We start from the raw sequence: 17,864 nt of genomic DNA, 5'->3' as shown, positions 1-17,864 counted from the left end.
ATAATTACTTTGATAAAAGATGGAAACAGTTTATGGATTTTTTGTTGAGAATAAATAAAAATGAACTGATGATCTTGGGATTTACTAATTAAAAAAGGATTGTTTATAGGAAAAAGACTGGAAGGGTGGAAATACTATCATGTTTATAACCACTGTAGAGTAGATCGGAAGGTACTCGCTTAGATTTTTTTTATTCCAACTTTGTTTTTTTAAATAAGGCAGAGAACATATTTAATACTCTTTCCTCCTCCTATTTTCCCCACAACAGTCGTGTGAGGTAAGTTGGGCTAAGAGGAGAGGAAATCACCCTGCTGACTTTCATGCCTAAAATAAGACTAGAATGCACAATATCCTGTTTCTAGTCCACTGCCTTTTTTTTCTTTTTTCTCTACTTTGTTTTTGGACTTTTACTGCTTCTCATCATTTCTCTTTTCCTTTTTCTCCTTCTTTCTTTGCATTTCCATTGTTTTTAATTCTGTATAACTGTCTTCTCCATAAAAAATGCCATAAAATATACAAAAGAAAACACGAATCTTGCAGCAAAGTTGGCTGCAGTTCGTTCCGTTTTTTGTTTTTTGTTTGTATCCCAAGTGCATTTAACAGTTCCTTCACACTCATCCTCAGTGTGTTCCCCTGAAAAGAGTCCACCATGAGGTAAGAGACGGAATGGAATGGGAATCAGTATACATACACCAGGTTTCCTTTTTTTTGTAATCTGTTCAGAGAGAACTGAGCAGGAGGTTAAAATCCATACAAAGGCAGTGCCAGAGCGGAGGCTGCTCTGCGTGCTTTGTGGGGAAAGAAAAATGGCTCCAGAGATAATTGTGGAATAGGTGGAATACAGCACAGCAGCTCCTTGCACAGTTGCTGAGGCCTTTCAGCTGAGGCCTAAGCTGAGGCCTTTCAGATATTCTGGAATTACAACACCAAGCATCCCTTCCCTTTGACAGAATGCCTGAGGAGTCCGGGAGTTAATAATGAGTAGCCCCAGGATCTCCTCACCCCCAGCCTTCTCATGGAGGGGGCATTCCTGAGCACAACCAATGAGGATAATGAAGAATCGTAGTGGGTCTCCTCGAGAGGGTGGCAAGGGTAGCACAACAGCCTCTAGGTCCAGGCTGTGGTTAGCCTGGCATGCCGAGTTCTTCTGTGGGTGTCCTGCAGAAAAAATGGTGGAGAGACGCCCCCTCCACAGGAGTTCACAATGCAGACGCCTTTCTTTCTCTCCAGCTCCCCAACAAAATAGAAAGAAATCTCACGAGCTAGAATTTTTTTGATAGTTTGGCTCCTTTAAAAATACAGGGTTTCCCTTATTATAAACCAAATTGTTGCCCTTCTAAAGTAGTTTGGTTTTTATTTTTCTAGATCAGCAGCATAATAACCAAGCTACTGAGGCCTTTCCTGATCCAACAAATGGAAACTGTTGTTTGGGTTGTACCAGTGAGTTGTGTCCCTTTCTCTACTTCTTACTTCTTGTTTTCATCACAGCAGCAACTATTTTAAGCTGTGAAATGGGAACAGACTCTTGTCAACTTTTCAGTTCTTATCCAGACAAAGCAAAGCAAAATATGTTTAGCCAATTCAGGCCGTTGCTAGGAAAACAAGACTATTCTCAGACCTTTTTTTTAAAAAAACCATGCATGTTAGAACAGTGTTACGTTCAATAGTTGGTTTCATCCTTAGAATGAATGACCCTGACTGAGGCTTCGTTATTTCAGTACCGATACAAGGATTTGGCTTGTTTTAGAGCCCCCAGGAGAATTATGTTAGATTAAATTGTTAGTTAAGAGGCTTAACCATCCTTGGCTTTGTTCTGCTGAACAAATTAACACTGAAAAAAAATTCACAGCCACCTAGAGTTCCAAGAAATTGTATTTCCTTTATTATTTTAATTTTTTTTGTAACTCAACAAGTTTCCATTTTTTTAAATATTTTTAAAATTTTCATTATATATTTTTTTTCTGTTTAATGCACTCGACCCAAAATTGGTTTGGCATGTTGAAGGGAAGGGAAAGGAACTGAAAGACAGAGAAATGGAAAGGAAGAAGAGACGTACTAGACCAAAGCAATGGAGTGGAAATAGAAATGGATCAGCACCATGGGGAAGAAGGGGAAGTGAGGGACCAAGGTGGGAGAGCATGAGTCAAACTGTTCCCCACTAGCCCTGAACTACTTGGCCCAGGCCTTCCTTCACGCTGCCATTCAAAAGGCACGGCTTCACCGGTAAACCTGGAGGGAAACTGAACTGGGAAAGCAATGGAGGCAGGGAAAGGGCTGGGATGGGACAGCTTCAAAGAGGCAGTGTGGCTTGAACCGGAAACCAGAGTGAAGTTCTCCAGAGTCTGCTGCCATCATCTCTTCTGCCATCACACATCCCCTCCCTGTCCTAGTGCAAACACTTCTCTTGCACTGTTGTGCTTGCTTGATATGGAAACATTTAATGCAACCTTCCCCAACTCAGTCTCTCCCTGACAGTGTAAGTCTCACAATCCCAGCCAGCACCACTGTTGGGGTAGACTAATCTACTGGCACAAGAGCTCTCGCTGGAACCCCTGGCGGTCTTGTTTTAAGGGCATCCCAGCACACACAGAGAGGCACAGGCTGGTGCATAGGACCTTAAAAACAAGACCAGTTTCAAGTGAGGAGCTGCTGGGATAAGGAGCCGACAGAAGACTCTTCCTCGTGAAATAATAGGAAAACGGACTCCCCTTAAACAGAGATCCTACTGGAACACCAGCCTTGTTCATGTAATTTGAGAAGGACGAGCAGTTCTCCACTTTTGAGAGCTGCTGGTTGCTGGTTCAGGCTTTATAGCTGTCCTCGCATGGACTTTGCAAAATAATAACCCTTCAGTCTCACGTATGAAGACTTTGGAAGCAGCCTGAGAGTTCCTAGCAGAGAAAGAAGTGCATTTCACTCTCACACAAAAAGGTAACAGAGCCCGTGTGCCACTGCTTCCAGTGATTAAGCTCAGAGTGATATTTAGAGCAGCAGAGTCTGAGTTCTAAAGTTGCCTTAGAGGTAGTGCTGTCCTGAACTAGCTTATGCATATGTGCCCCTTGTGTTGACTTGCAGACAGCCAGGTTTAGAGACAACAGAGATGGCCTTGATGAGCAGACAACAGGGTAGCTGGTGAGGGCTGACTTCCCCGCCCATCTTCAGAAGAATGGAGAACATAGTCCATATAATGGCCCATGTCCTCCATGCTATGCTGGCCTGAAGGCCAGGGGGGACAATTTGGATCAACTTGCACATCTGATTGCATTGCACCAAGGCAGCGATTAAGAAATGGCTCTGGAAAAGCTGAATAGAATACTTTTGCTAAAGTGAGTGGAGCTCACGGATTTGCATAAGTCTTAGACAAAAGTGTAGAGAAAGAGAACTGTAGTCCAGGCCCTTCAATTAATGGATTGCAAGCAGAAATGAACGCCATGTACAGAACAACCAGAGACATTTAAAACAATTCTTGAATGGGAAGCTGGGCAGGCTCTCATCAGGAAGCCTATGCCCTCTCTGGCTATCAGCATGTAAGTAGCAATTACTGTCTCCTAGCACTGATGATGAGCGATACCTATCTCCTGGTTTTCTTCTTCAAACATTTGATATTTTTCATTCCTTCCTATGACCTCCAGAATGAGATTTCAGTATTATAAAATAAAAAGACAAATGTAAAGAGGGATCCTGTACAACGACATGACAATTCAGTATCTGTACTATATTAATTTGCACAAGACCTAAGCTAACGACACTCCCCCTGACCAACTCAACCCAGGACCTCGGACTTAATGACACTGAGTTTTTTGGAAGCAGCACAACAGGACTCAGTGGTGTCCTTCTTTAGTGTATGTTGCTGGAATGAGGCGAGGGCATCTGAATGATGCGGTTCCCCAGGAAAAATCTTAAGAAGCAAAACTTTATATTCTTCCAATAAATGCAATTTTGAGAGAAGTAATATCATTACGGCAGAGGGAAATTATATTCACCCACCAATTCTCTACAACCTGCTAATAGATCTTAATGACACACATACACAAGGTCTTGGATTCAAGGTGGAAAGTACAATGGTATCAGCTTTGCTGTGGCAGTAAACCTCACCCCCACCCCCAGCAACTTCAGTGTTAGAGGAGCAGCAAGCAACACAGTGCCATTCTACAACCTATGGTAAAACCCTATTTAGAGCATAATGTTATTTTGGATGTTATATGTCCCTCCCGCCCCCTTACAAGAGCTGTAAGAACAAAGAAGTGGGAAACTTCAAAAGCCTGAGGAGAAAGATTATAACATGTGACTATAAATAAAGAGGTGTAATGTTGAAATATAATTGCAGCCCAGGCATGTTATCTTCTGAAATATTGAGCATGGAGGTATCCTCCATTTAAATTATAATAAGCTCAGTCTGCTTTAAAACTAGTTTCTGCAAATCACATATCTGGATTCTCACAGCTTGTTGATATGTTCCTTGGGCCTGCCTTCCAAATGCAAAACAAAACCATTTAAAAAATTCTGCTACTGGGCAATTAAACTAGAACTCACCATTTGCACTGCTTTGTTACATCAGGGACATTGTGATGCTGTTAATCTCCTCTCCTCACATATTCCTACATGAAATTATTGCAGCTTTAGACTAGTGTTTCTCAACTCAGATGAGTGGACGTCAACTCCCAGAATTCCCCCAGGCAGTATGTTACATTGGGTGGGAATTCTGAGAGTTGACATCCACCCATCAGAAAGCTGCTGAAGTTGAAAAGCACTGCTCTAGACAGTCATATTGAGTGACATATGGCCCCTATTCCGTCCCCCCGTGTTTGCTTACAGCTAGTTGTATCTCTACTCATTCTCATTAATATAAAGAACTTTTGGGGCCTCTCTGTTTAGCTTAATTTTAAAATACCTGTCTCTGTGTCTATATAGCTTGTTCAAGTTCAAAACATTAGTGTTTTGCATGGAGGCAACTAGCATTCAAAGAACGGGGCAATGTTAAATTCCAAATGTGAGAACAGGAAGAGGCTGCCTGTCTGTATAAAGCTGACAATGTTTGAAGCTGGACCCTACAATCCCCTTATCACAGCTCCTATCAATATAGCCCCTTTCCCCACATTTTCTCTGATACCAGAAAAGTGCATGCAATAACACTGATACTAACTCATCTGCCTTATTTCTTCTTTCCTCCAAATTTCACCAGCTGAATGGACCTTGAACACCTGACATGCAGGAAAGTGCAAAGCTTTATGTTGGGCTGCCAGAAACTCAATCCTCATAGCTTCAACTCTTCCCAAGGAGAACAAGGGCAGTCTTTGGTTTCTTTGTTTTCATTTTGCTTTTAATGCGAGGTTTCCGCATGGAGGTACCTCTTGGTATAAAAGCCAAGGAGGTTCCTGAACCAAGAGCCTTCCTTGGATCAATGCAGCAAAGGGATGTGGGGTGAATAAGGCCATTTGGTATTGGAAGGGGACCGATCAAAACCATAGGTTGTGGATGGAACAGGGAAATGAAAGTGGACCTTATTTTCACTTAATCACACAATGACTTGGGGGCAAAATCAAAATTGTGGCAGAAGGAGTTTGGACTCTGAAGGGTTTATTAGCAACCCTAGCCAATCCTCTCCATTTCTTGCGCCACCATACCAATGAGTAATACAACAGCACAAAAAGCCCTGCTATCCATTCCCTTGTGCCCTGTGAATTTATGATCTGGATATAAAGCAAAAGATGTTTGAACACCTTTAATAAGTGCCAGTTTCATTGTGACTTAATACAGGAGTGTGGCTATTACTGTGAGCTGGAACAGTGGGGGGGGGAGGTTTTATGCGGAATATTCCATCTAATTCTGCTATGCATAATTCCTCTTGATTTGAACACACACCAGCCCAAGCTCTGCACTCCAGAGAGCTGTCTATTTATCTTAGATGTAAAGCTATGGAATGCAGTTCACTTACATGTTTTGTTGCTGCTGGCAGATAACCTTCCACAATATTTGGGTTACTGGTCGAAAAAGACATGTAGCATGGTTTCTCTTTTCCCCCAAATTATTCAAGGACAGTTTGTGGGGTTTATGTGGGGTGTGCCCCAGTGTTTGTTAGAAAGATCTAGTCAAGCCACACTCCAGGGGAAAACTGAGGAACTGAAAATGCAAATGCATTGGGATTAGACTTGTCTCCTGGTGAAATCCAAAGCAACTAAAGGATCCTATGTGGTAATTTACTGGGAGGGGGGGTTGGTTCATTAATATTGGCAGTGAGGTAAGAGACAAAGGGACAAGACACCGGAGGATGGTTCATCTTCCTCGCTGATGCTGAGAGAGAAAGCCCAAGCTATCTAGAAAGCTTGCTTAAAAAGAGCTGATTCTCTGTTTTTGCTTTGAACAGTCACCAATCTACCAGCTCTCAGAGGATCAAAAGCCAAACAAAACGAAACCAAAACACTGAATGCTTTGAGGCTCTGGCCAGTGAAACCACACATCACTTCCCTTTTTTGATAGAATGTCACCTGGCAAATGCTAGCCTGGATGGTTCAAATAAATACGCGCAGTGTGGTTCCTTTAAAAAAAAAAAAAAAGGAAATGAAATGCAATTCTGCCCACCCCTGCTACTAAAATTTCTAAAAGCAAAGGATTTTCCTGGCACCTACAGCGTTGCAGAACTACAGCATCTTTGGGTCTTGCGGTAAAAACTTTGATTTTTCCCCACCCACCCACAGTTGCAAAGTGTCAGTTAATGAGAAAATAACCAACTTCATCAGGATGTATGAAAAAAGTACCTCATCTGGAAGGAAAGGGAAAATGCTTCAAGGTCACAGAAATGACGCAGTATATGTTATATATTACATAAAAATTGTGCCAAAATGTTTTTTTTTTCCCCATTGATTGTAAAAATCTGCTCTTGGTAAGCTCCACCCCCCCACTGTCTTCATCAAAGCAGGGGTTTTCTTTCCTCTTGAACGCTCCCATATACACATATGGGCCAGAGCAGAGCGGAGTGCTATATATCTATATATATCGGGATATAGATATAGATATATATTTCAAACCCAGACAGAAAAAGTTCCTTGGTTTGTAGTTTTCCTTTTTTCAAGTGAGTAAATCAATTCTTGGTTGTTGTTTTGAGGATCTCCTATTTACAGCATTTCAACTGATATCCCTTCCCCCTTGTTCACCCTGCCCACCGCCCGCCAGAGATATGGTGCCTCTAGGTGAGACCGGTCCCTCCTCTGGCTCTCCCATCACAAGAGCTGCTGAGAAAAGTCGGAGTTGTGCTTGAAGAGGGAGATTTGCTATTTCTTCCTTTGGGGAAAAAAAGTGCAGTCTGGGTTAGTGTTTTTGTTTTGTTTTTCTTCGTTTGTTTGAAAGACACAATCCATCCAGTTTGGGTGGGGGGGGTGGGGGCGGGGAAAGTTCAACACTCATTCTCCCTGCATGGTCCCAAATATGTTCGGATGGCAGCCATATTTGCATTGCAAGTACTCCTGATTTTTGCTTTTGCATCTTCACAGGCAGGAATGAAAGAGAAGGAAGGTGATTCTTCTTAAAGTGTTGGAGAAGGAACACGGTAGATTGGGTTGAGGGATCGACCCAGTTGACAGTTGCCCTCAATGCCATCCCTCCTCATCTGTATTTTGTATGATTTCAAGCTTGGTGGCCACAGAAAAGAAATTAAAAGGGGGAATGACCATTAAATGTGGCAACAAAAAGTAAAGCAAAAATGAAAATAAGCCAGCTTAGTGCTACTTCCTCCTTCTTCCCCAGAAGCAATGCTGCAGCTTAAGTACATCTATGTAGCTTTAAAAAGACAAAGGGGAAAAAAAGGAAGATCATTTTTTTCCCTGCAGTCTTGCCACTCAGAGGCAACAAATAAGGAGCCAATAGAAATCCCACTGATAACCTGTGGGCTTTCCAACAAATGCTGGAAGGCCAGTTGTGGTCTTAGCATCAACTGAACAACTCCTTCCTTTCCCCCCCACGTGTACCTTTCCCTATGACATAGGGCAGGGTGGTGGCCATTGGCAGCATCTAAACCCTAAGAAGGCCGTATGCCTTTTTGTTCATGTTTTCTTGGTGTTGAAAAGAAGCCAATAAAGGGAGGGTGGAGAGTGGGTGCAGGGTATTTCTCCATGTGCCCCATTCTCTGCACATGGCACCCTCATGGCTTTGATTATTGAAGCAATAAAAATTAATTTTCAACTTTCAAACTTTCTCAATCTATTGTTCCTTCTCCATTTTCTAGGAGGTATAGTCATAAGTCTGATCTTCTTGCCTAGATACTGCTCTCTTTCCTCCATTGCATTTGCCTGGAAAAGGAAAGGAGATCGTCTAATCGGCAATGTCTCACTTTCTGTCTGGAAAACGAAGTGGATGGAAAGATAACTGGATGAAATGGCTACCCATCCCTTTGGAGAAGACCTCTGCCTTCCACTCTTTCTTCCACCTTCTCTCTTCCACTCATCCCCCAGCCTGCTCCATTCTCTTCTTCCCCACCATTTCTCCAGCAAAAAATGAAAATGTTCAGGTCACAGCAAGGATGCCATGTTGGGGTTAGGAGGTATGGTCCCTTAAGTCCCTTGTCAGCCCCTCAAAGGCTGGTCACCAGCTGCATTTGGCCATCTCCCTCCACTGCAGGGTTCTCTAAGCTTGCTGGGACCAAATACCCATCATGGCTGGGTCTCCGGACTTGGTAGTAGGCCTGGAGCTGGTTGCGTGGCACCAAGGCTGGCCGGTTGGTATAGTAGATCTCATTGATGGCTTGGGCATGAGGAAGCACTTCCCCAACTGCCTCAGGGCTGCTGTCCGGATACGGGGAGTCCCTCAGATTGGTCATACTGGTGTATAATGAGTCCCTGTTGGGTGAAGGAACTTGGCCGTCACCCCCCTCTGTCAGGTCAGCTGTGCAGCTTTCTGACTCCTCCAGGTCGCTCTGGTAGAGGATGGACTGTGCCCTCTGAAGCAAGAGTGGCTCCTCTAAGGCCTTATACATAAGTTCAATTTCCATGTTCTCCTCATGTGTCAAGGAAGGGGCATCAGGCACAATGGCGTCATCCTCATTGTTGGTTCCCCCTCCCCCTGCTACTACATTGGGAGGGGGAGGAGGCCCAGGGGGGTTGGAGGTCTCAGTGGAGCCCCCGCCTCCCTTGACTGCCACACTGCCTCCCCCTCTCAAGTTGTTATGCACCAGCTCAGAGATGATCATTTTTTCAAAGGCCGCAGCATCACTCAGGTTTCGTCGACAATCAGCCATCTTGGTACCCTCGGCGGAGAAGTCACCACTGCGGAGGGAGTAGCTGTTATTGAAGTTGCCATTGAGCGGGAGGGTGTCCATGCCACAAGCGTCTCGGCTGTTGTTCAGGGGGTGCTCTGTAAGGGGCAGCACAGATAGGGGCATTAGTGGCAGAAAATAGGGAGGGAGGCCCTGCGCACCTTCTGGGGGTAGTGGCAGCAGTAACTCCAAGATGTACATTAAAAGGCAAGCTGTTCACCAGAAACGTATGAAAGACAGCTGAGCAGCATGAACTTATGAATGTTCAGGCACACAAGCACTATGGATGTGTTTGTGCTCTGGGACAAAGGAGAATTGCCCGGATGGGAATCATATGGGATGATTCCCAAGATAATTGGCTTGTGCTCAGAGAAAGAAGGTAGCATCAAACTGACTCCACCTCTACCCTCTGCAAAAAAAAAGCCAAGAGAAGTGAATCTAAAACTGCTGCTGGAAAGGCAATTTATGCTGAACTGAATTGGCCAGCGCATTTCGGGGTGGGGAAGGGCTTATTTCAGAGTTCTAATACGGGCTCCTTTATTTCAACAAGATGCTCTGAAGATTTGATCTAACTATTTCTACCATCCTGTGGAAAAGACAAGGAACCTTCTTAACCAAACCCGCTCCTAGTAAACAAAAGAAGGTGATGGAGACGAAAACAGCCATATGGGAAATGCCAATTGGTTTTTACTGATTTGCTCTTGGCTGAAGAGCCTTCAAGAGTAGGATTTTCAGGCACAGATGCAACAGACACCGGCTACCCAAAGGCAACAGGGCTGGATAACCACATTTAGAAGTATTCATCTAAGGCAGGGGTCACCAAACTTGGCAACTTTAAGACTTGTAGCTGGCTGGAAAATTCTGGGAGTTGAAGTCCACAAGTCTAAAAGTTGCCAAGTTTGAAGACCTCTGATCTAAGGAAATAGTCCCTCTCCCAGAAAACCCTAGAATATCAAGTTATATAACTGCACCACTGGGGAAAAAATTATCAGACTATACCCAATGTGGAATGATCCCTACATTTTTGAGAAAACACTCAAATTAAGATAGGGAGTTGCTGTCCCAAAGTAAAGGAGCCATACTCCCTAAATAAGCAAGGCTCAAATATTTCCGGAAGTGTTCAAAATGGGTGTATGCAATAGCATCTTATTTTTTCCCTTGTTTTGGGCTCCCTATATTCACAAGCTTTAAAAACAAGCATAGAGTCACTTTGATTATTAGACCCCAGCATTCTAAAACAAAGAACATATGGAGCTGTTGTCATTAAGAAGGTGTATTTCTAAATAGAAGTTGGATAATTTTGATTTTCTTTTTCATGTAGTCGGCATCTGTAATTCACTTCTCCTTTGGCTGTGTGCAAAACCACTCAGGATTCAAGGGTACAGGATTTAAAAATGCTTGTGTTAGAACAGCTGCATCTTGAGCAATGCCCACTTACACATGTCAAATGGGGTTTTTAGGCGTTTAAATGTGTCCGTGTGTAGAAAAGTGTAATCGCGCATAACTTATAGGGTGATGGAGAAGAAAGCAGCCATATGGGAAATGCCTAATTTAGCCAAGCACAGCCACATGCATTATGCAGTATGGATGCCACCTCTTTGCCCACAGGAGAAAGATGTTGAAAGGCAACAGAGTAAACTATCTTCCAGCAGTGAAGGAGATACTTTAGGGAGGGAGCCCCAGCCAGATCACTGAGCCCACTGCTTTAGCCCAGTGTGATTGGGAGAGTGGCTAGGTTGGGTATTTGGGGGCTCTGTGGGTGCTATTTGCTCCATCTGGTGCCCACAGCTAGTACTGCAAAAACATGTGGCCTCCCCACAGAGAAAGATATGGAAAAGTAAAGCCCGAAGAGTCCCTCCCGGAGCCAGCACTCCCTGCAGCCAACAGATAGAATGGCACACGCTTGCCCATGCCTGTTGCGCACCCACCCCAGCCTGCCAGTCAAACTAGCAATGAAGGAAACATTACTGCGAAATGGAACTGGAAAGGAGGGACGTACTGGACTCTCGGAAGCTCCCTGGAGGCAGCATCGATTAGGAGAGAAAAAAGGGAAGAAAAAGAAAAGGGAGTTACCCAGGTGGCCACAGCTTTTTGTCAAATATTAGATATGATCCATAATCGTTGTATCCCAACTGGTCAAAGTTTGGTGGAAGAGTGTGTTGTTTGCATGGGTAGTCTCAAATCCAACCTCTGCAGAGTTGAAAAGGTTGCTCTGCCCCAGTGTGTACAATGCATGTCCTGTGGTCCAGGTTTGTATCATGTCCCTTCTACTTACTAGGTGCATGGAGGTAGGCAGGGCCTTTTTCCAACCACAAACTCAGAAATGAAAAGGAAGGATTCTCCTTCAAGAGGGTGACTATCTTACCTGGAGAGTTGAAGACAGGGGGTGAGGCAGGGTTGAAGCCCACAGACTCAGCAATGAGTGTGTTGTAGGGACTGCTCCCGCCCCGTGTCTGCAGCACGGGGTTGGTCAACAGGTGGTTTCCCATTGTACCTGCAAAGAGAGTGTATGCCGAAGTGTTACGATTCTGCAGGACACAAATGTCCGTATCTAGACAAGAAAAAGTGTCAGAGTGGTGGGTGGCAAAGAGTGGTAAAACATAAAGAAGCTCTTTGGAGGAATGATATATACCATATAAACTAGACTGGAGATCTATCGTTCTCGGGAGGACATCTGGAAATAGCTAAGAAAGAGAAGGCTACTTCAGAAGAAATTGATGCAGAGTATTGGGTTAGGAGTTGAAGAGGGGGCTTTGTAACTGCCTGCTTAAGGCAGGAGATATTCTTACTCAGCAGTACTGATTTCCCTCTTCACTTGTACGGGGGCAGATGGCCATTCTGGTTTAGAACAGGGTCATTGGAAATGATGGACCACTCACCTCGGTTAAGTGTCGGAGTGCTGTTGAGATCACCTGCCATGAAACTGGACTCAGTCTGTTTCCTCACAGTATCATTCCACATTCTCCGGATTCGGCTCTGAAAAAACAGCCCCATTCTGCATTTAACAGAACTTTATCTGACTGTTTCCCCCATTCACCTTACATTCATGCCTTGGTCTTCTTAAACACTTTTAGTTTGGCTAAATAGGTTTAACTAAATCATCTATTCAATGACTGATTTTCACTAATCCCTGCCAGATTTTACCTGTGTTCCAGAGTAGTAACGGTTGTTGCTGCGGATAGCTGAGGTCTTGAGGGAGCCTAGTGTGGCACCTGGTTGGCTCCGGAGGCAACAGGATGCATGTCGCAGGCATTTGCTGAACTCGCGGTGCACCTAATGCAAAAGAGGGGAACGAGAAGAAAGGAAAGGGAGAAAATGCATTGTTCCACTCTCTTTCAGACAAGTCATTCATTGTACTAGGCCTTGAGAGGGGTCCAACTGGCAACATATTGCGCCTGGAACTTCCTTTGCTGTTGCTTCTGTCTTTTTCTTTACTTACCACGTATGTACATGCATTAACAAGAGAAAGACAAAATGCTTACACAATATCCTTTGACTCAGTGGTGGGATTCAAATTTTTTTACCACCGGTTCTGTGGGCATGGCTTGGTGGGCGTGCCAGGGGAAGGATACTGTAAAATCTCCAGTCAGAGGTGGTATTTACCAGTTCTCCGAACTACTCAAAATTTCCGCTATCAGTTCTCCAGAACTCGTCTGAACCTGCTGAATACCACCTCTGCTTTGACTGGTGTGCATAAGAATACTTCCCAGTAACACAAGGACTCTTCATGATGTTCTGTTGTTTTACCAACTATTCTTAGCTTTTCAGAAACAATCTTTACCATCATGCAAAACTAAAGATGCAATGTTCATTTAATTGCATAAATAAGGAACAGTGTATAAACTAAAAAGGTGTCTCAATTTGTCAGCAATATTTCTAAAATAAATAGTAGTAGTTACAAAACCAAACAAATCCAGGTAACAATCACTGTCTGAAAAAGTCAAATTGCTTTTTCTCACAAATCACAATGAGTTGTGCATGATTTAATTCATCTAGGTTCAAAACTAGAGTTTTTATTCATATACAAAATCTATACCAATCTGATGTCTTAATCAGCTAAGTATTAAGACTAGTATCTATATTCTACCAAACTCTTGTGTCTGTAACTCTTAACTAAGCAAAACGGGGCAAAACTTTTTCAACCAAGATACCTCAAATGGGCTAACTTAGAGAATGCACCTAAAACCCAGGACCCAGGACTCCTGGAATTTGGCAAATTTTATAAAAATGACCTAGCGGTCATAGGTTGTCTGTGATTGAATAACATTGCTTCATCAGAAAGTTCGATCCATAACTAGTCAATGCAGATTCAAAGTATCCTACAGTCGATGCTGCTTTTCTGCAAAGAAGCCCAGACCTCGGACTAGGAAGCCCCTCTTGCTTTTATAAAGCTCCTTAATCAGCATATTGCAGCATCAGCTCCACCGGATCACCTCAACCTCCCATTCTAACCCGTGTCATGTTCTTCAATACCAAGACTACCCACCTTTTTCTGCAGTGCACAATGAAAAACAAAGAAGAACATGCCCTGGAAAGCATTGAAGGTAGTGAAGAGGTAGGCCATGACAATAGACTCCTTGTTGATAAAGAGGAGGCCGAAGGCCCAGGTGAGGCCCAGGAGAAAAAGCAGAGTAATGGCTCCAAGTGCCCAAGACCTGTAGAAAGAGAGACGAGTAAATTCAAGATGGGCATTGATTCCCCTCACCTGGAACATTTGCTCATTTAATATTAAACAAATAGGGATGGGAAAGCTTATAACTATTTGTAGACCCACTATGTAAAGGGGAGGTTAATTCATCTTTTTTTTTTCTCCCCAGCATCCAGCCAGGGTGGATTCTATATGTTGGATGTTAAATTTAGTTGATACTTGGATCATTTTTTTTTCTTTTTTCTTTGTACATCAATCTTTTTTCTTTTTTGTTGTTATTAGTGCTAGATGTATATTTTTTGTTGTTTTTCCATTTTGTATTTTACTTTTGTTAATAAAACAAAACAAATATATTATATATATAAAAAGATGAGCCTGGATAACATTGGAGCTTCACTACTCACATCTTCCTCCTACCTTCGGAAAAGGTTCTTCAACTTTGTACACAGGGCAAGCTGCCTTGAGAAAACGAAGATGGTTTTTAAGGGACGGACTCAATGCTTGATGAGATGGAGCTACTGGCTAAATGGACCAGAACAGTGGTGGGATTCAATTTTTTTTACTACTCGTTCTGTGGGCATGGCTTGGTGGGCATGGCAGGGGAAGGATACTGTAAAATCTCCAGTCAGAGGTGGTATTTGCCGGTTTTCTGAACTATTCAAAATTTTCGCTACCGATTCTCCCGAACTGGTCAGAACCTGCTGAATATCACCTCTGGACCAGAATCTGTTTGTGCTGCACATTTTATGACAAGAATACACCAAAGTGCTCTTTTACACAACAAGCCACAAGGAGAAACTTAAGGACCTTAAGTGAAATTTAAATGACTTGTATCCTGAGCAACAGATAGTGATTATAAAATCCAAGGTAAGGTAAAAATTGCAGGAACACATTACTATTTCTCCAGGCCAACTGACATTCCCAAGCCTTAATAGTCATGTCTTCTTCCTTGCTCTCTAAGAAAGAATTTATTAACTGTTTTTCATAGGGTTTTTCCCCCCAAGGGTAAGTTTAGGAGTGAGGAAAGAGAAAGTGTGTGTGACTGAACACTGAGACTTGTTTTTCTGTATACATAATGAAGGGAAGACTTCCTCTGTGATGTTTGCCGACGCCAGAGGGTGAACCAGAAAGAAATGGGTGAGAAGATATGAGATGAGAAAATACAAATAAAAATCTCTTCCAGTTCTCTGATGAGGTTGTGTGTGTCCAATGTTACTAGTCAAAAAACTGCTTAGTGGGCTGTTTTCTTACTCATCTTTATCCAATCATGCTGAGGTCTATAAAGCTGCTTCTTTTACTTTTGCCCTCTGCTATTACCCTCTGGTTTTTATTCATGTATTGCAAATGAAATTGGAGGCAAGCAGGGGTGGCATTCTACCAGTTTGGACCGGTTCTATAGAACCAGTTGTTATGATTCTGCACAGTTCGGAGAACCGGCAAATTGTGCCCCTGGCTGGCCTCACCCCTCTCTGCCCGCTCCTCCCCTCCTCGCCCAGTCAATCCTTATCGTGCATGTGAAACATTGTGTGCATGCCCGACATTGCTGACTGCGTTCTTCCCCGCCCAGCCACTCCTTAAGTTATTTCTATTTTCCCCTCCCGATGATCAGCTATTCCAACGATCAGCTGTGCCGAGATCCCCCTCGTTGTCTTACTGCTTCACACAGGAGGCTTCCCTGAGGCCCAGGAAGCAAAAAGAAGCGCGCGGAGGGGATGGGTGGGTGGGTGGGTGCTGGGGCCCCCCATGTGCCTTCCTAGTCCCCTAGGGAAGCTTCCTGGGAGCAAAACGCCCCCCAGGAGGCTTTCCTGAGGCCCAGGAGGCAAAAAATGGGGGCTGCCACAAAAAAGAAGCCGCACCCACCCAGTCACATGGCCACATCGACCTAGCCATGCCCTCAGAACCAGCTGTTAAAAAACTTGAATCCCACCCCTGGGGGCAGGGGAATATCACATCACACTCCCCATTCACAGTTCCCTATAGTTCTGTGTCTTAAATTTAGTTTGGTAGTCATCCAAGCATTTTTCCCCCCTCTTCTTTCTCTCTCGCACACATAGCAATATTTATTTTAATCTTCTGGTGTTTTAAAACATCAAAAGTATTCCAAATTTCACACACACCTCTTTTTTTTGTAATACAACTATGCCCCAGCCTAGCCCTTTCTTTGTAAGCTGGCCTCACACCAGAAAGCCTGAATAATTAGATATTCAGTTTTGTTTCTGAGCACACATTCATACATTTATGCTCTTTCTTAAACTTCATTCTATAGGAATTGATATTACTGGAATTAGTAAGAAGAAAGTTCCAGAAACTCAGAAATGAAAGATACTTTCTTTAGATTGAAGAACATTCAATTTTCATTAAAACAATGGCTTTTGCTGCTCTTAGATTCCATAAATATGTTTGTTCTCAATAATGTTTTTTTTAAATACAGGAAGTTGAATATTCCCCGTCATATACCTTCCACTTTATAAGGAACTATTCATGTATCTTAGAAAGAAAGAGCGAGCTTCCTCAGATAGAAATCATGTAACAAGGCGTGGCCTCATTCTTTTCTATTCAGAATATTCTTCATATGATTATTGCCTTCCCTTATTCTTCCCATTCCCAGTAAATTTTTATTTATATCTGGATCTTTGAGTACATTCTTTTCAAAAGGGATTTCTCACTAAAATATCCCTGATATACAGTTGCATTTCTGGTTATTTTCCCTGAAAGGTTTGCTTCCCATTTCTGCTTTTACAGCAAAGAAAGTCCAAATCATTGTCTTACCCTGTTCTTTTTATAGTGATGCTGATAACAGGCACAGAATATTGCCACATAGTGGGAGAGTCGGGGGAGGGGGGCTTGCAACAGAAGGTCTACCTCTTGGTCACCTGTGATAAACTACTTTTAGAATACAAAGTATTTTCAAAGAAGTGGCCTCTAGTTTTAATTATATTTTTATATTATTATTAGCCTCAATCCCAGAATCATACATGGGCTGAATCAACCTTAACTCATTTTGATTCTCAGATCAGCATACTACTTGCTCTGCCTCCTGTTTCATATGTACAGTAATACACCTGAAAACCTTCAATAAGCCTTCTCATGTATACAGTTTTTTAAAAGCATAACATAAGTGCTCTCCCAGTTGAGTGACATATGAAAGTTAGAATGTACATGGATCTTTCTCTCACTGACTTGATATTTGCACTAGCAGTCAATGTTGAATGTATGTTCTTATAATTGGGCAGTTAGAACAATGTAGGGTTTCTGTTGTTATACCACTTTCCTCACAGTCTTTTTTCCTGGACTGGCTCAGCCATTTGGAATATGGCACTGGGTTACTCTAGCTTCATTTAAGGGTAGCTCAGGATTTCATCCAGTCTTGCCATGCAACCATGGAGAGTATCAATTAATATTTGGCCCCATGTGTCACTATTCCACTCAGATGATAATAAGTGACTGGAGGGTAGAGAAGCACTATGTAATTTCACTGTTGTAGACAGATCATTATCTGGTTACCTTAGGCTGGCCATCAGTATAAACTTTTGCACAGGTTATGGACTAGTCAAAATGGTTTTCCCCTAGTGTCTAATGGATTTGATTTCCTGAATTGAATTCACATGGGTTTTTTCCTGTACTGGTTGATCAGCGGAACCACAAAAACAGTGTGAACAATACATAAGACTGCCCCCCACCTGATTTGATGGGGAGCTGAAAAGGATGAAACAAAAGGCATGGCAGCTTTTTGAGAACATCTGGAATAAATCTTGGGATCAGTCAGGACACCAAAGGTTCAGGTTGATTAAGAACATTATTCCATGGCAGCAGAGACAGCAACAATTACCTATTTTCCATTGCATCTGTTTTTCTATCTCCTCCACCAGGATTGCTGGGAGCGTGGGATGAGAAGCTGGAAGACTTTATGCCTCATGGTTGATATGATTGTTTGCAAAGGAAGCCACAATAGATGCATTCTGATTTGGACTC

At 43.0% G+C, this 17,864-nt stretch overlaps 1 protein-coding gene across 13 annotated transcripts in view; it reads right to left on the bottom strand.

Moving 5' to 3' along the window:
* Positions 1-1,859: 1,859 nt before the first annotated feature.
* The window catches only part of ADGRL1 (adhesion G protein-coupled receptor L1), a 150,450-nt gene continuing 134,445 nt past the window's right edge, over positions 1,860-17,864 (bottom strand). For 9 of the 13 annotated variants that reach the window (XM_087955586.1, XM_087955578.1, XM_087955587.1 and 6 more), the window contains 6 exons: positions 13,731-13,899; positions 12,389-12,517; positions 12,124-12,220; positions 11,610-11,738; positions 11,244-11,261; positions 1,860-9,342 (listed from right to left, as the gene is read on the bottom strand). In XM_087955586.1, the coding sequence (XP_087811712.1) occupies positions 8,564-9,342; positions 11,244-11,261; positions 11,610-11,738; positions 12,124-12,220; positions 12,389-12,517; positions 13,731-13,899 (1,321 nt within the window). In that variant the 3' untranslated portion in view covers positions 1,860-8,563. Of the gene's footprint in view, positions 9,343-11,212; positions 11,262-11,609; positions 11,739-12,123; positions 12,221-12,388; positions 12,518-13,730; positions 13,900-17,864 lie in introns of all 13 variants that reach the window. The other 4 variants (XM_087955585.1, XM_087955583.1, XM_087955584.1 and 1 more) reach the window with 2 other exon arrangements.

The sequence above is a fragment of the Notechis scutatus genome, chromosome 2 (assembly GCF_049901735.1).
Source record: "Notechis scutatus isolate UNSWTSFEM ecotype Mainland chromosome 2, rNotScu1.2, whole genome shotgun sequence".
Classification (NCBI taxonomy): domain Eukaryota; kingdom Metazoa; phylum Chordata; class Lepidosauria; order Squamata; family Elapidae; genus Notechis; species Notechis scutatus.
Note: the sequence above shows the minus strand (reverse complement) of the source record. Positions and strands in the feature narration are given on the sequence as shown.